The 17,361-nt window shown below is 46.7% G+C and overlaps 1 protein-coding gene across 8 annotated transcripts in view; it reads left to right on the top strand.

Annotated features, from left to right (window-relative positions):
* The first annotated feature begins 204 nt into the window (after positions 1-204).
* Positions 205-17,361, top strand: part of CCDC33 (coiled-coil domain containing 33) — a 35,404-nt gene continuing 18,247 nt past the window's right edge. For 2 of the 8 annotated variants that reach the window (XM_077827716.1, XM_077827712.1), the window contains exons 1-4: positions 237-312; positions 954-1,007; positions 4,401-4,537; positions 6,370-6,403. In XM_077827716.1, the coding sequence (XP_077683842.1) occupies positions 280-312; positions 954-1,007; positions 4,401-4,537; positions 6,370-6,403 (258 nt within the window). In that variant the 5' untranslated portion in view covers positions 237-279. Of the gene's footprint in view, positions 313-953; positions 1,008-3,288; positions 3,449-4,400; positions 4,538-6,369; positions 6,404-17,361 lie in introns of those variants that run through there. The other 6 variants (XM_077827718.1, XM_077827713.1, XM_077827720.1 and 3 more) reach the window with 5 other exon arrangements.

The following is a 17,361-nucleotide window of genomic DNA, read 5'->3' as shown; positions in this document are numbered from 1 at the left end:
CCTTGGTAGGGTGTGTGTCCAAGCCCCCTGTGGTCAGGACAGCAGAGAATGGGATCGCTGATTTGCCTTTGAGCTCTGGAGTTTGCATAGTTCTGTGGGTGTTGCTGTTTGATGTGACAGACACCTGGCAACGAACTGGTTATCACGGATGGCTGGCCTGCCAGTGAAGGGTGTCACCAGTTATCTCTGGAGCCCAGAGTCTCTCAGGAGCAGCAGCAGCAGCCTATGGGAGATGGCTTGGAATGAGCTAGTAGGATAGGGGCCAGGTACAGGTGGTGGATGGCTTGGTATTACAGGCCGTTCTCCTCAACCGTGAGTATCCAGGGCTGCAAACGGGGGTAGGGGACCATGAACCATCTCTCTTTGTCTCTCACATTAAATTAAGTGCTGGCAAAGGGTGCCAGACTGACAGCTCTGGGAGTGCATTCTTCTCATTAGCAACAGCACAGACGCAGCCCAGGCGATGCACACTAACCCCTTCTGCGCCATGCAATCACATGGCAGCCCTAATCTAATGGAGAGACCATTTCAGAACAGGAGACCCCCCATCCCCATGACCCATTCAGTTCTTAGCCTCGCTGCTAGCAAAGGGGGCAGGTAGCTCTTGCCATTGTAGGGCCCCTCACAGCTGTGAGGAGACAGGGCTTAATTGTAATGAAGAGCAAGAGGATTGTTTGCCGAGCCTGCTGGACACAGGCAGACCCTGGGATCCTCTCTGCTCTCTAGCTCTCAGGCTGACTAGCGCTAGCTAGTGTCAGGGCCTCTGTAGCTCCTGGCCAGGACTCTGCAGCCATGGGTAGACTGCTGCCCATGCTGCAGTGCTGAACATGGCTTTTGTGAGCATTACATTTTGAAAGCTCATGTGTCAAGGTATCTTTCCACCAGAGGTGATACAACATGATCAGATGCAGCGTCAGATATAACCAATATGCTTTTATGGTTGTGGTCACCAGAGTGTCGTGGCGGGGAACAAATCATTGTGGAGAATGGAGGTTCCAGCGAAGCAGGTATATTTTCAGAGTTAATGACTAGCAGTTGGGAAACATGACCCTGCTTTGTGTTACAGAGAATGTGAGATAACTGAATTAGCAATATTTGGGCTTGCACTGGATTTCTATCACTTAAGTTAAGAAAATCAATGTTTTAAAGATTGCCGGGAGAGAACTTTGTTTGCACTGTGTCACCTCTGTTTGATTAGTTCAGCAATGTGTGGTGTTCACTGAAGTAGGATTTGTCCCTGATAATTAGGCACCAACGAATCGGATGTAAATCACTCATTTACATGAAGTATACAATGCAAAGTGTGCACAGTTCCATTTTGATGAAGTGAAGAGATGCAAAAGACTGTGTTGTCACCATGCCTCAGTGGGTCACAGCTGAGGATACGAGATTCAGGACAAACTGCTGAGAAATAGGGCAGACTCACCCCAAATTAGTGATTATTCTATTATTAGATATACCAAGCCTGAAACAAAAGTAAACTTCTGTCTTACCACACTAGTTAACTAGAAGTCAGAAATGCAGTCTCCTTAGGCATTCCAGCTGACATTTCACCACCCAGACACTAGACTTTATGATGAATCATAGAAGATTAGGGTTGGAAGAGACCTAAGGAGGTAATCTAGTCCAACCCCCTGTGCAAAGCAGGACCAACCCCAACTAAATCACGCCAGCCAGGGCTTTGTCAAGCCAGGCCTTAAAAACATCTAAGGATGAGTGCTTATTGAAAACCAGTTTCATGAGACAAAGAGTCCTTCTAATCCCAAGAGATCAGCCACGCAGCCAGGTCAATATATTGCCCAGATCTTACCTAACAATCATGCTGTTGCCAATCCTTTAGTATCTAATATATAAAGGTTTATTTATAAGAGAAAAGAAAGAGGAGAGAGTTAAAATGGTTAAGGAAATCAAATACATATAATCCTTGCAGAGTTCTTATATCAGGTTTGAAGCAGTGATGAATAAACTGCTGGCTTGTAAAGTCCTCAGTTCATTGATTGGAATACTCCTTTTAGTGTAAGTCTATAGTCCAGAGATCCGAGCAGGAAAGAGGCAAATGGAGATGCTTCCAGGGTCCTTTATATCTTCTCCCAGGTGGAGGGACTGCTCTCAGTCTTAGTTTGCGGAAAAGTACAGGCACAAGATGGAGTCCAGGGTCACATGCCCTTGCATTCTTTGATGACTCATAAGAGCAGCCATTACCACTGGGCCCTCTAAGCTGTGCGCGTGTGCGCGCGCACCCAGACCCTAACCCCCGGGCACTCGGCAAAACACCGCACGCACAAAAATTTGCACAGAAGAAATTTTTTGCCCACACGGCCTGTCAAAAATTAGAGGGAACATTGGCCATTACCCATATTTTGGCTAAAGCATCTACAACGCACTCGGCAGGGATAAGCTTCTTCTATGGCCCATTTTGTCCTTTAATGGGCCATCTACTTGAATGGTCCATGTGCAATGTGCTGGCTAGACTGGATGTAAACTACCTTGTGGGTGTTACCCCAGAAGCAAACACATGAAATACTGGTACATAATCAATATTTATAACTTCAGATACAAAGATGATACATGCATATAAACAGGATAATCATATTTGATTGACTGTAACTTTTCCACTGATACCTTACATGACATACTTTGTACAAGATTTGTTTCAATAATAGTGGCAATATTAATCATATAAATGGTCATATTTCAATCATACAGCATCATGTGTGTTCACCAAACATACCCACTACTTTAATAAGTGGGTGAAACAGTTCATCTCAGGTCTTAGGTGGCCCCGTCACTCTAGTAGCTGAGTCCCTCACAGTGCAGCAAGGATTTAGGAGCTGTTCTAGAGCTGGACCCACAGTGGGTAGGGTGGTCTCCTTGGGTGGGGTGAACTGGGGTGAGGAGGCGAGCAGCAGCCAGGTGGGCACACCGGATGGACGGCAAGGAGATTAGCGGGGAGGCTAGGGACGGCCCTGGCCCTTAGGCACAGAGAGCAGACATGACATACCCAAGGTCACACATAAGACCCAGCTTTCCTGAGCCCAGTCCAGTGCCAATCATCTTGGCAAATTTGCACTGAAATGTCAAGGCTGCCTGAGAATTAGTGATTAGGCTGAAACATCTGGAGGCCTGAGAGAGACTGAATGTAACTGATCCCTCTGGAATTGTGCCAGAGTTAACGACTCATACCAATGCCAAAAGTGCCTTGTGTGATCTTCAGTGACCTTATAATAAATAAAGTGGGGGGATAGCTTCCTTTGATGGACACCCAGCCAGCCACCTGACCAAAAGAGCCAATGGGAAGGTAGAACTTTTTAAAGTTGGGAAAGAAACTTTCCCTTTGTCTGTTCTCTCTGGGCTGGAGGGTCAGAGTAGCCATGCCATAAGCAGCTAAGCCAGGTATGATTATAAGTCCTCAGATCAAGCCTAGAACTACTTATCTGAACTCCAATGTGTAAGTAGATCAGAATGTTAACTAGATGCAGTTAGGGTTATTTCTTATTGGCTTGTGGACTCCTCTGTGCTAACCCCAGATGCTTTTGTTTGTGTGTAACCTTTAAGCTGAACCCCCAAGAAAGCTATTTCGGGTGCTTGATTTTTGGAATTGCTCTTTTAAAATCTAGCAAAAGCCTAGGTTCCAGATGTATTTTCTTCCTTTTTGTTTTTAATAAAATTTACCTTTTTTAAGAACAGGATTGGATTTTTGGTGTCCTAAGAGGTTTGTGCATGTTGTTTGATTAGCTGGTAGCCACAGCTAATTTCCTTTGTTTCCTTTTTCAGCTCTTCCTGGGATGGGGGTGAAAGGGCTTGAGGGCACCTCACAGGGAGGAATTCCCAAGTGCTCCTTCCTGGGTTCAAAGGGGGTTTTGTTACATTTGGGTGATGGCAGCGTTTATCAAGCCAAGGTCAGAGAAAAGCTGTAACCTTGAGAGTTTAATACAAGCCTGGAGTGGCCAGTATTCATTTTTAAAATCCTTGCGGGCCCCACTTCTGCACTCGGAGTGACAGAGTTGGGATTCAGCCTTGACACAGCGGTCCTGGGCTGTGCTGTTCATCTCCTCTGAAAGATGAAGCATCGGAAAGACCAAACAGGGCCAAGTAAACAGCCAGACCAGATGAACTCTTAGGAAACACAGAGCATCTCTTCAGACAAGTGCCCTAAGTAAAGAGAGAAGGAGAGGAAGGATATAGGAGAGCTTCTGTTATGGTATCAGCCTGGCTTCCATGTTAGGGACCAGATCTGGAAATCAGCATCAATCCACAGAAGTCAGCAGAACTTTATGTCAATTGACATCAGCTGAGGATCTGGCCTCAATTCCCTCACCCGAGGTGTTCTGCATGGCACCGGCCCCACTTTCTGTAAGCTTTGCTCCATCCATGGTGACCTTCTAAACTCCTTCTTACAGCTTAACCAAGATAATGACGTCTCCCTCCCGCCCCCTGATGCTGTAGCTGAGATTCTGCCAGATAAGCAGATGCTCCTATATGAAAAGGCAGGCGGCCCAGCAGACAGTGACGTGGATGATGCAGACATGCTCAGAAGGTATGGGGAGCAGGGTTCCAGCTTGGGCTGGAAATCTCTTTGTCTCTGGTAGATGTGTCCTTAGGCACCTCCCCTGGTCCTCCTGCACCAGCTTCTTCCTCCTGCCTCCCACTGGTAGTCCATTGCTAGTGTCATTTTAGGAACATAGGGATTGGCTGACTGAACCAACCCCAAGGTCCATCTAGCCCAGTATCCTGTCTCTGTGGTGGCTTCAGAGGCAGGTGTGAGACCTCCACCTTGGGAAGCTAGGGAATAACCTGCTCTTATCAGAAGTTCCCTCCTAACCCCCAGCACTTTCTTTTTGTGAATATTTTGCCCCTGCTAGTAAGAGAGTGATGGTCCTGACTGGAGCCAGTGACAGTGTGGGGAGTGGTGGGCAACCTTCCCTGTGATCCCTCCCTGAACCCATCCTGCAGTCCTGTGCCCCACACAGTTGGGCCAATGTCCTTCCATCCTGATATGGCTCACCGCTGAATCGTGTTGAATTGGGCCAGGCTGAGTAGTGGCTTCTTAATGCAGACACATCCCAAGGGCTCGCTGGAAGTCATTAGTAGACTCACTTCACTAGGACCACAAGTGAGATTATACTCTGGCCCCAATGGTGCAAGAGCGCAGCATTAGCATGGGGCACACACATCCCAGCTCACTGGGCTTTGATTGGTTTTCTGGGGCACTTCCTGCCTCCCAGCTGACTCACAGGCCCAGCCAGGTAAAGTCAAACCATCTCTCACAACCTTCTGCTCAGCCCTCTCCCCTTCTCCTCCTGTGCTCCTCTGCCTCATTGGGCATAGGCTGCCCACTTCTGAGCTGGGTCTTCCTGGGGCAAGCCTGGCCAGCTGCTGGCCTGGTGGGACAGCACAGTGCATTAGGAATCACTTCACACCACAGAGGTCTGTCCATAATGTATTGCAGTGGGACCCAGTATGCCATTCAACAGTGGGACCTAGTTCAGAAGGAGGTGAGCTGGTCAGGTTAGTCCATGGTAGGGGAAAGAACTAGAGGATATGGGGAGACAAAAGACAGGTGGTATTTAAGGACCCAACATCCTCTGCAAGGCAAAAGGCCCAGTTCCCCCCCCACACACACACACACACCTGCACCCTTCTCACAGCACCCTCATCGTGCCTGCCCCAATGGCCAGCTTCCAGCCTGCCTGACTTCTGGAAGCCCTCCTCCAGTATTGGGTTTCCATCTTGCCCAGTACAGTTGGCACAGGCTTCCCCAGCGCCTTGGGCAGGAGCGAACTGGTTGAGACCCCACCTTGACAGCACAGAGCTGATGCCTGGAGGCTGGGGCAAGCCACCAGAAGAAATGGCATGCCTTGACAGGGAGTACAGCTGTTTCTCCTTGTATTGCCTAGTGACTTGGGGCTGCTCCTGGATGCTCAGTTAGCTGTGGTGGCTGAGAGTTTGTTTGTTTTTCCATCTACCTTTGGCAAGAACCTAGGGACATCTCCACAGTCATCCAGGCCTTGTAAGTTCCAAACTGGGACCTGATCCAAGGTCCTCTGAAGTCAACAGAAAGACCCTCATTGACTCTGATAGGCATTGGATCAGGCCCTGGATTAGTGCTGTGGGCTACTGGCTGTCTGCCAGACTAGCAGTGGCTCAGAGCAGGGGCATGTCACCCTTTGCTCCAAGATCTGCACTGGCTCCCAGGCAGCTTGAGGTGTTATTTTGGGCACCATCAAACCAAACCGTCTTGAGACCTACCTGCTTCCTCCCTCAGGCAGGGAGTGACAAAGGGAAGGGACTTCACAAGTTATTTCTTGCTCTGATGGGCTTGCAGGTTGCCTGGCTCCCATCCATGACCCTTTGCTTTCTGTTCTGCAGAACCCAGGATGTCACCAGGTTCCATCTGGATCAGGTGAGTAAACGTGGCTGCTTGTTTTCACTCCTAGAGGAGACATGATGGTAAGGAACCAGGGAGGGCAATGGACAAAGCAGGCTAGAAATGTGGGTAACTGGGCACTCCAGGTCTGGCAAGGTACAACTAACATTGGCCAGACAGGAAAGGGGTGGGATGTGAGGCAGGGAGAGAAATGAGTGAGTCAGGACAACATGGGGCTCAGTGGACAATGTGAGTAACACTCTGTGGACACTGCTGGGCTTGGGCAGTGCCAGGTGGGTGGGAAGTAAGCAGCATGGGTGTGGTGGAGGCCTGTTGTTAGTCAATGGCTGTTGACTGTTTCATGTTGTTCTCAAGTGAGCTGCAAACCAAACCGCCAAAGATTCATCCAGCTGTAGTGCACCATTCTGTGCTCTGGCTCTGCAGCCTGTCTGTTGGAGGAAGGGCTAAATGAAGTGTGTGGCTTGTCATAACTTCCCAGGATAGCCATGGGAACAAGATCCATTTTGTTGATAATATACAGATAAATAGCTTGGCAGCTATTTTCCATTAAGGCTTGATCCGGAGCCCACTGAAGTCAGTGAGGATCTTTCCCTTGATTTTAACAGGATTTGTATCAGACCTGCAGCTAACTCTGTGTGTGACATGCACAGGGCCTCCCACCTAGATACCAGCAACCTACAGAGAGCAGGAGAAGCAAGAGCAAATGATGAGACATCCCAGCTGGCTGGCCATCTTAGTATTTGCAATTAAATGCTGCCCTCTGCGGGAAAGAATAGGAAGTGCCAGAGCATCATGCAGAATTGATCATGAAGGGATTTGATTTGAGCAGGGATTTAATTTTGTTTCAATTGTTCCACAATTTCAAAAGTAAAGAAATCATTTTGTAGTGGTACAAAAAAAAAAGAACTGAAATTTCCCACAAAAGAACTTTCTGGGAAAAAATTGGGGCAGCTGGAGTGTGAGAGTGAGATACAAACATGCAGAGGGACTAGTCAGAGAAAGGTAACTGGGATGTGTTTCTGTATTGCCTTGCAATGAGCAACACTACATCGGACAGGGGGTAATTAGATACAGGCTAGTCCCAGGTGGCACCAAACTCCAGGCTGGGATTTCCCATGGACCATCAGCAAGCAAAGTCTGTGTTACATAGAGCAACCTATCCAGAGTCAGGTCAGAGATTAGGGGTTCCTGGCTTCTAGTGTCATGCTCTCCAGTAAACCACATTGCCAGTCAGCAAAAATGAGGGGAGAAAGCAGAGCAAACCCGTTCTGTGAATGCCCGTTGATGTAAGCGCAGAGCTCTTCTGGGTGAAGATTTCACATGGGACAGCTGACCTAGCATCCCAGACAGCACAGTGCACATGGCCACATGCCAGCAGCAGACTCCAGCACTTGAGGACTCTGACGGCGCTCCTTTCATAGCAGCACAGAATGGGGCGCTCAGGTAGGACCAAGGGAAATTACAGGCCCCACCAAACTTTAACAACAGGCTGACCTGACCCAGCTTCCCAGCCAAGGAGGGGACTCATTAGAGCTGCTCTTGGGCCACCTCTCTTGGGTTCAGAATGGTATGAAGTACTCCCTGCCCCTGCCAGAAGGTCCTCTCTTGTTGATTGTGTAACTATCCTACTGGGTGCAATAGGGAAATCTGTGCTGCCTAGAGGAGATGGTTTAGAAACCCCGTAAAAAGGCTCTCACTCTCTGTTAAATTCTGTGGGGTTTGGGAATCATGTTTGTAAGGACCCCAGAGGTTTCATCCCGATGAAAGTGTCAAAGTCAGATTCAGGACTCACATAATTTGTCAGACCACTCTGTTTATTAGCACCTGCTAGTGCACCCAGATGTGAGCCCTTCTCTGAGGTTCAAGATAACCTATTTATACAGCTAAGCCAAAGCCAATTTAACATAAGAGACAAAAGAAAGCAGAAACTGACAAATATACATACATATCTTATTTGCATACTAATGTTTACCAATCTCCTAGCTCAGTAGGAGCTCTAAGTTAATTAGTTTGAGGACCCCTTGTCTCACACTCCTTAACGTTTCTCTTCCTGACAACTGTATTTCAACAAACCCTTCAAGTAGCATTTCTTTAATGAATTATTTCAGAGTAACAGCCGTGTTAGTCTGTATTCGCAAAAAGAAAAGGAGTACTTGTGGCACCTTAGAAACTAACTAATTTATTTGAGCATGAGCTTTCGTGAGCTATAGCTCACTTCATCGGATGCATACCGTGGAGACAGTCTCCACGGTATGCATCCGATGAAGTGAGCTATAGCTCACGAAAGCTCATGCTCAAATAAATTGGTTAGTCTCTAAGGTGCCACAAGTACTCCTTTTCTTTTTGCAAATACAGACTAACACGGCTGTTACTCTGAAATCTCCCTACAATGTGCATGATAATCAAGGTGGGCCATTTCCAGCACAAATCCAGGTTTTCTCACCCCCCCACCCCCATACACACACAAACTCACTCTCCTGCTGGCAATAGCTCATCCAAATTGACCACTCTCCTTACAATGTGCATGATAATCAAGGTGGGCCATTTCCAGCATAAATCCAAGTTTAACCAGAACGTGGGGGTGGGGGGGTGTAGAAAAAAACAAGGGGAAATAGGCTACCTTGCATAATGATTTAGCCACTCCCAATCTCTATTTAAGCCTAAATTAATAGTATCCAATTTGCAAATGAATTCCAATTCAGCAGTTTCTTGCTGGAGTCTGGATTTGAAGTTTTTTTGTTGTAAGATAGCGACCTTCATGTCTGTGATTGCGTGACCAGAGAGATTGAAGTGTTCTCCGACTGGTTTATGAATGTTATAATTCTTGACATCTGATTTGTGTCCATTTATTCTTTTATGTAGAGACTGTCCGGTTTGACCAATGTACATGGCAGAGGGGCATTGCTGGCACATGATGGCATATATCACATTGGTGGATGTGCAGGTGAACGAGCCTCTGATAGTGTGGCTGATGTTATTAGGCCCTTTGATGGTGTCCCCTGAATAGATATGTGGGCACAGTTGGCAACGGGCTTTGTTGCAAGGATAGGTTCCTGGGTTAGTGGTTCTGTTGTGTGGTATGTGGTTGTTGGTGAGTATTTGCTTCAGGTTGGGGGGCTGTCTGTAGGCAAGGACTGGCCTGTCTCCCAAGATTTGTGAGAGTGTTGGGTCATCCTTCAGGATAGGTTGTAGATCCTTAATAATGCGTTGGAGGGGTTTTAGTTGGGGGCTGAAGGTGACGGCTAGTGGCGTTCTGTTATTTTCTTTGTTGGGCCTGTCCTGTAGTAGGTGACTTCTGGGAACTCTTCTGGCTCTATCAATCTGTTTCTTCACTTCCGCAGGTGGGTATTGTAGTTGTAAGAATGTTTGATAGAGATCTTGTAGGTGTTTGTCTCTGTCTGAGGGGTTGGAGCAAATGCGGTTGTATCGCAGAGCTTGGCTGTAGACGATGGATTGTGTGGTGTAGTCAGGGTGAAAGCTGGAGGCATGTAGGTAGGAACAGCGGTCAGTAGGTTTCCAGTATAGGGTGGTGTTTATGTGACCATTGTTTATTAGCACTGTAGTGTCCAGGAAGTGGATCTCTTGTGCGGACTGGACCAGGCTGAGGTTGATGGTGGGATGGAAATTGTTGAAATCATGGTGGAATTTCTCAAGGGCTTCTTTTCCATGGGTCCAGGTGATGAAGATGTCATCAATATAGCGCAAGTAAATTAGGGGCGTTAGGGGACGAGAGCTGAGGAAGCGGTGTTCTAAGTCAGCCATAAAAATGTTGGCATACTGTGGGGCCATGCGGGTACCCATAGCAGTGCCGCTGATCTGAAGGTATACATTGTCCCCAAATGTAAAATAGTTATGGGTAAGGACAAAGTCACAAAGTTCAGCCACCAGGTTAGCCGTGACATTATCGGGGATAGTGTTCTTGACGGCTTGTAGTCCATCTTTGTGTGGAATGTTGGTGTAGAGGGCTTCTACATCCATAGTGGCCAAGATGGTGTTATCAGGAAGATCACCGATGGATTGTAGTTTCGTCAGGAAGTCAGTGGTGTCTTGTGCTGGAAATGGCCCACCTTGATTATCATACACATTTTAAAGAGAGTGGTCACTTTGGATGGGCTATTACCAGCAGGAGAGTGAGTTTGTGTGTGGGGGGGGGGGCGCGGAGGGTGAGAAAACCTGGATTTGTGCTGGAAATGGCCCAACTTGATGATCACTTTAGATAAGCTATTACCAGCAGGAGAGTGGGGTGGGAGGAGGTATTGTTTCATGGTCTCTGTGTATATAATGTCTTCTGCAGTTTCCACAGTATGCATCGGATGAAGTGAGCTGTAGCTCACGAAAGCTCATGCTCAAATAAATTGGTTAGTCTCTAAGGTGCCACAAGTACTCCTTTTCTTTTTATAATTTCAATATAATTCATTCTTAATTCATTCTACTTTCACAATCCCTCCTTTTGGTCAAGCTACGCAATGACCAACAATGACTGGGTTCCACATATCAATCATTCTTTATCTCTTTGTTCATCAGTAATATTTAAAATCATCAAATTAGCACTCTGGTTTGGGGCAGCTATCTGTGTAGCATGCCTGCCACAATTCTGGATACAACAGGAAAGTAACTGAAAATATACAAAAATTATTAGGATTCCAAACAGGAGAGTTAGGGCTCCCTGAAACAACCAGTTTCCTATGCCAGAGAAATTGAAAAGGTTACTTAGCCACTTCCGTAAAGAACTTGGCTCTTCGTGGGGAAGATATGCGATTTGTTCTAAGTGGCTAGCATGATCTATTACCTCATTGGTGTTGTCTGGTATATACACACAGCAGTCTTTTCCAATGAGAGCACAAGTCCCTCCTTTTGCCGCCAGCACTATGTCCAATGCCTGACAGTTTTGGAGGGCCATCTGTCAGATTGCCCCTGTTTCTTTGGCCAGGGCTCTTAAACTTTCTCCGGTTTCATTTGCCATTATTTCAACCACTGCGTGTAACCTTAGGAGCCTTTCTGCATGGTGTATTACTCCCCCTAATGGTATTAAGGAACTGCCAATGGCCTCTTCCCAGGTTAAGGGGCTTATGTTATTTACGTGCTGTTGGACATCTGTTAAGTCCCTTCTTTTTCGCCTGAAATTGTGGAGGCGTTCTCGAGGGAAGGTTCCTAGCATTCGGAATTGTGGGACGAGTCGGGCAGGATAACAGGTTCCTGACCAATTAGCTGTTAGTTCGGTATAAGCTCTGGTCCCACACACCCAGTGATGGCCTATTAAGGCCAGGAAGGGTCGGTTGCACCCATTTGACATATAGGTGTTTGCAAAGGAGGAGTAGTATCCCCCAAAGGGTACAGGGTAATTCTCCTTACGAGGAGTGGTATTATTTGCATGACATTGAAAGATTATATTGTTTTCACTAAGGTTACTGTAGGGGGAACAGGAGATTGATTTCTCTGTTTGATCCCAGGTTGAGAAAAAATTCATATCTCCATACCCGGCCCGCCACTTTTTAGTTTTGTTTGAATAATCCCATACACCATTGGCCACAATATGCTGAAGGCAATGGCTTTTCCCCTGATCCAGCCCTGTCCCATTACACACCCAACACCAATGACCTTTTCCCTCCACCACACTTATCCATTTAGTTGCATTTACTCCCACCGCTTCCCAAGTGTCATTGCTGATCCGTATTTTGTTAAACGGACGAGGCCCTCCAGTGAGGTCTGGGGACTTGAGTGGGATAGCCAGGACAGGAACACCAGTTTGAGAGTGGGCTGTGATGTGGCTGCAGACCCAGCAATTAGAAATATTAAGGGTCTGAGCTATCCACACCTGCTGCTGGATAAAATAATTGTCATTGTGGTCTCCCCAGACCATAAGATACCAGCAGCCGAGGAACAGCGTCTGCTTCTGGCAACCCTTACGAGAGCATAGATTGTAAGGTATTGCAGACTGTTCCTCTACGTCTTCTTCTGGAGTCAAAATTGACTCTGTGTTGTCCTGAGGTGATGATTGGTTCTCTGGGGATGGTGCCTTTTTACACTGTGAAGCATGTATCCACGCTGCGATGCCAGATAGTTTAACAGCCGTCTGTGTAGTAAGCAGTACCTGATGAGGACCCTTCCACTGGGGCTCCAAGGCGTGCTTTTGATGATGGCGCCGTATGTAGACCCAATCACCTGGCTCGAGGTTGTGGCAAGTGTCGGAGGTGGGTTCCGTGGGCCAGGGGGCTCGAACCTGTGAATCGAAGTGACTTTTTACAGCTTGCGTTAGTCCCTTGCAATACTGAAGGAGCGCTCTGTGAGTCAAGTTCAAATCTGGAACCGAGTAATAGTAGTCATAGCTCGCATAGGGCATCCCATAACAATTTCTCATGTCCATAAGGGCTAATGGTAAGGCTACTGGCCAGCTTAATCCTGCAGAGTCACAAATTTTAGCAAGCTTATTCTTAAGCACACCATTTCGTCTTTCAACTGCACCTGCACTCTGTGGGTGGTAGGGACAGTGCAACAGGTGTTTGATATGCAATATACGGTCCAGGTGTTGAACAAGTTGTCCAGTAAAATGTGTACCCCGATCACTGGACAGAGTAGCAGGAATTCCCTTGGCAGGCATAATATGATTTAACAAACATTTGGCAACAGACAGTGAGTCAGCATTGCGACAAGGAAAGGCTTCAATCCAACCGGAGAATAAACATACCATAACCAATATAAATTCATATTGTTGACACTTAGGCATTTGTGCAAGAACGGTGCTTGAGGCAGGCCCCGGAACCCCTGGGCCACTTTTACAGGTTTACCAATATTATGGCTTTGGCAAATGGTACAGGCTGCACAGTGGCGGGCTGCAAAAGAGCTAAAATGGGGGGGGCCCACCATCCTGTCTTAGTTACAGCAGAGACCATCCCCTCCTTTCCGACATGCGAAACACCGTGTAGCAGGGCGGCCAGAGATGGGTAGAGTGAAAAGGGGGCTACAAAGTCACCAGTAGGCGAGCGCCAAAAGAAATCGGGATGTAGAGAGCAACCTTGGGCAACCCAGGATTCTTTCTCGATTTCTGGGGCAGAGTCTTGGGTCAGGGCGAGGTCAGTGAGGGACCAGGAGGGTAAGAGGAGAGCGGAGAACAAGGGAATCAGACACTTCGAGGAGGCGCGCTGCAGCAGCCACAGCACGCAGGCAGGGGGGTAAGCCTTGGGCAACAGGGTCTAAAGTGGCAGAGAAATAAGTCACTGGGCGGTTCTTTTCTCCGTGCATCTGAGTGAGAACTCCAAGTGCACACCCAGATTGTTCGTGGCAAAAAAGGGTAAAAGGCTTAGAATAGTCAGGCAGCCCTAAGGCAGGGGCGGAAGCCAAACCCTGTTTGAGGGAAACAAAGGCAGAACTGGCCTCAGGGGGCCACGGCATGGGGTCAGGCACAGAGAATCGAGTGAGTTCCTGGAGAGGTTTTGCAAGGGAGGCATATTGGGGAATCCATTGTCTGCAAAATCCAGCCATGCCTAAAAACTTCCGGACCTGGCGTGGGGAGCGGGGTCGGGGAAAGCTAAGGATAGCTTGGACGCGGGTGAGGGAAAGTACACGGGAACCCTGGGAGAGGAGAAAGCCAAGGTATGTGGCAGAAGCTTGACAGAGTTGTAGTTTAGAGCGAGAAGCTTTGTGACCCTTATTTGCTAGGGCAGTAAGGAGCACTAAAGAGTCAGTTTCAGAGGCAGACAATGAAGGAGAACAGAGGAGTAGATCATCTGCATATTGGACTAGTGTGGACCTGGACAGGAAAACAAGGTCAGCAAGGTCTCGGGCTAATGCCTGGGAAAAATATGACGGGCTTTCAGTATACCCCTGGGGCAGTGTGGTCCATGTGTACTGTTGCCCCTTGTAAGAAAAGGCAAACAGGAACTGGGAGTCAGGGTGAACCAGAACAGAAAAGTTTCAGAGTAACAGCCGTGTTAGTCTGTATTCGCAAAAAGAAAAGGAGTACTTGTGGCACCTTAGAGACTAACCAATTTATTTGAGCATGAGCTTTCGTGAGCTACAGCTCACTTCATCGGATGCATACCGTGGAAACTGCAGCAGACTTTATATATACACAGAGAATATGAAACAATACCTCCTCCCACCCCACTGTCCTGCTGGTAATAGCTTATCTAAAGTGATCATCAGGTTAGGCCATTTCCAGCACAAATCCAGGTTTTCTCACCCTCCACCCCCCCACACAAATTCACTCTCCTGCTGGTGATAGCCCATCCAAAGTGACAACTCTTTACACAATGTGCATGATAATCAAGTTGGGCCATTTCCTGCACAAATCCAGGTTCTCTCACTCCCTCACCCCCCTCCAAAAACCCACCCCCATACACACACAAACTCACTCTCCTGCTGGTAATAGCTCATCCAAACTGACCACTCTCCAAGTTTAAATCCAAGTTAAACCAGAACATCTGGGGGGAGGGCGGGGTAGGAAAAAACAAGAGGAAATAGGCTACCTTGCATAATGACTTAGCCACTCCCAGTCTCTATTTAAGCCTAAATTAATAGTATCCAATTTGCAAATGAATTCCAATTCAGCAGTTTCTCGCTGGAGTCTGGATTTGAAGTTTTTTTGTTTTAAGATAGCGACCTTCATGTCTGTGATTGCGTGACCAGAGAGATTGAAGTGTTCTCCGACTGGTTTATGAATGTTATAATTCTTGACATCTGATTTGTGTCCATTTATTCTTTTACGTAGAGACTGTCCAGTATGACCAATGTACATGGCAGAGGGGCATTGCTGGCACATGATGGCATATATCACATTGGTGGATGTGCAGGTGAACGAGCCTCTGATAGTGTGGTTGATGTTATTAGGCCCTTTGATGGTGTCCCCTGAATAGATATGTGGGCACAATTGGCAACGGGCTTTGTTGCAAGGATAAGTTCCTGGGTTAGTGGTTCTGTTGTGTGGTATGTGGTTGTTGGTGAGTATTTGCTTCAGGTTGGGGGGCTGTCTGTAGGCAAGGACTGGCCTGTCTCCCAAGATTTGTGAGAGTGTTGGGTCATCCTTTAGGATAGGTTGTAGATCCTTAATAATGCGTTGGAGGGGTTTTAGTTGGGGGCTGAAGGTGACGGCTAGTGGCATTCTGTTATTTTCTTTATTAGGCCTGTCCTGTAGTAGGCAGAGCACAAATCAACAATAGTAAAATGAGTTGCATCTGGTGGGATAGAAGCCAGAATCTTTGAGAGAGGCAAGTTTTGATTCTGTCCGCCTATGATTTGCCTCTTCCCACCACTGCATGAAACAATCAACCTCTCCTTTTGCCAATTTAGTTGTAGGTTGGCTGAGTTTGTCTTTTAAGACGTCTACTCGGTCTTTGTCCCAAGATCCTAACAGTGGCCACTGAATTTTGGGATTCTCCAGAGTTAGCCTTTTGATATGTGGGCACAATTGGCAACGGGCTTTGTTGCAAGGATAAGTTCCTGGGTTAGTGGTTCTGTTGTGTGGTATGTGGTTGTTGGTGAGTATTTGCTTCAGGTTGGGGGGCTGTCTGTAGGCAAGGACTGGCCTGTCTCCCAAGATTTGTGAGAGTGTTGGGTCATCCTTTAGGATAGGTTGTAGATCCTTAATAATGCGTTGGAGGGGTTTTAGTTGGGGGCTGAAGGTGACGGCTAGTGGCGTTCTGTTATTTTCTTTATTAGGCCTGTCCTGTAGTAGGCAGAGCACAAATCAACAATAGTAAAATGAGTTGCATCTGGTGGGATAGAAGCCAGAATCTTTGAGAGAGGCAAGTTTTGATTCTGTCCGCCTATGATTTGCCTCTTCCCACCACTGCATGAAACAATCAACCTCTCCTTTTGCCAATTTAGTTGTAGGTTGGCTGAGTTTGTCTTTTAAGACGTCTACTCGGTCTTTGTCCCAAGATCCTAACAGTGGCCACTGAATTTTGGGATTCTCCAGAGTTAGCCTTTTGCATTCCCATACACATCTTCCCTCCCTCCCCCCAAGGTCAGCCTTTTGAAGCCATCCCCCACCCATGTCATGAGGTTTTCTGTTCATTAAAACACAACAATGCTAGAACAAGACAAACACCACAGACAAACAACACAAAACACAGATCCATGGTATTCTGAGTTATTCTTCCGCTGGCGCCAGCTTGCTTGTAGAGTCTAAAAACAAAAGAAACAATTTCCACTCCCCTGGTGGGGACAGATTATTGCTTAATAATAATACCACTTTCTTTTACAAATTTCCTTGCTAATTGCAGGAAAAACAGAGGAATTGCCCCCACATTTTCCTGTTTTTATTCTATAGGCAGGCCAGGTTTCAATGGCTTTTATCTTTTAAGGGTTATGGGGAAATTAACCCCCTGTTTAGTCATTAAATCCCTGAGTTTTCCTTCTTATACAGCAGACCAAGTTTATAATGTTTTTCCTGCTGTGTTAAGCTTTAAGTTTTATTTACAGGTAATAACTGAGAAGCATCATTACCATACGACCTTAAAGGGTTTTTCCAAAAATCATACACACTATACGTTGTTACAGGGATACTTATTATCTTTAAATTTATTAAAAATTATCTTGTTATACCATGCCTTTTATTTAGACAATTTGTTTGCTGACCAGCTGTGTCCTTTATCTGCAGCTCCTTTGTGCTGCTAGTTCTTTCCTTCCTTTATCATTTAGGTAATTTGCATTTTCACAGACACTTCCTGCTTTTGGATTTAAAGCCATCAGCAGCTCAGAGACTCTATCTTAAAAGGGACACAATCAACTTTCACCAGAGTTTTGATTACTTTTAACTTCTGCTTCCAAAACACACAGCAATCTGAAAAAGAAAACCCAACCCAGCCCTAATAGCATTTTAATTAAGTAGCATGGTATGTTTGCATTTCTTTTGCCCCTTCTACAATATACCCTGCACATGTTCTGGGGCAAATGCACATTCCTTCCATAGTTTAACTTCTATAACATTATCCATATCCATTTTTACATAAGGTGTAACTATTTCTTTTTTTTGC

The sequence above is a fragment of the Eretmochelys imbricata genome, chromosome 10 (genome assembly GCF_965152235.1).
Source record: "Eretmochelys imbricata isolate rEreImb1 chromosome 10, rEreImb1.hap1, whole genome shotgun sequence".
Taxonomy (NCBI): Eukaryota; Metazoa; Chordata; order Testudines; family Cheloniidae; genus Eretmochelys; species Eretmochelys imbricata.
Note: the sequence above shows the minus strand (reverse complement) of the source record. Positions and strands in the feature narration are given on the sequence as shown.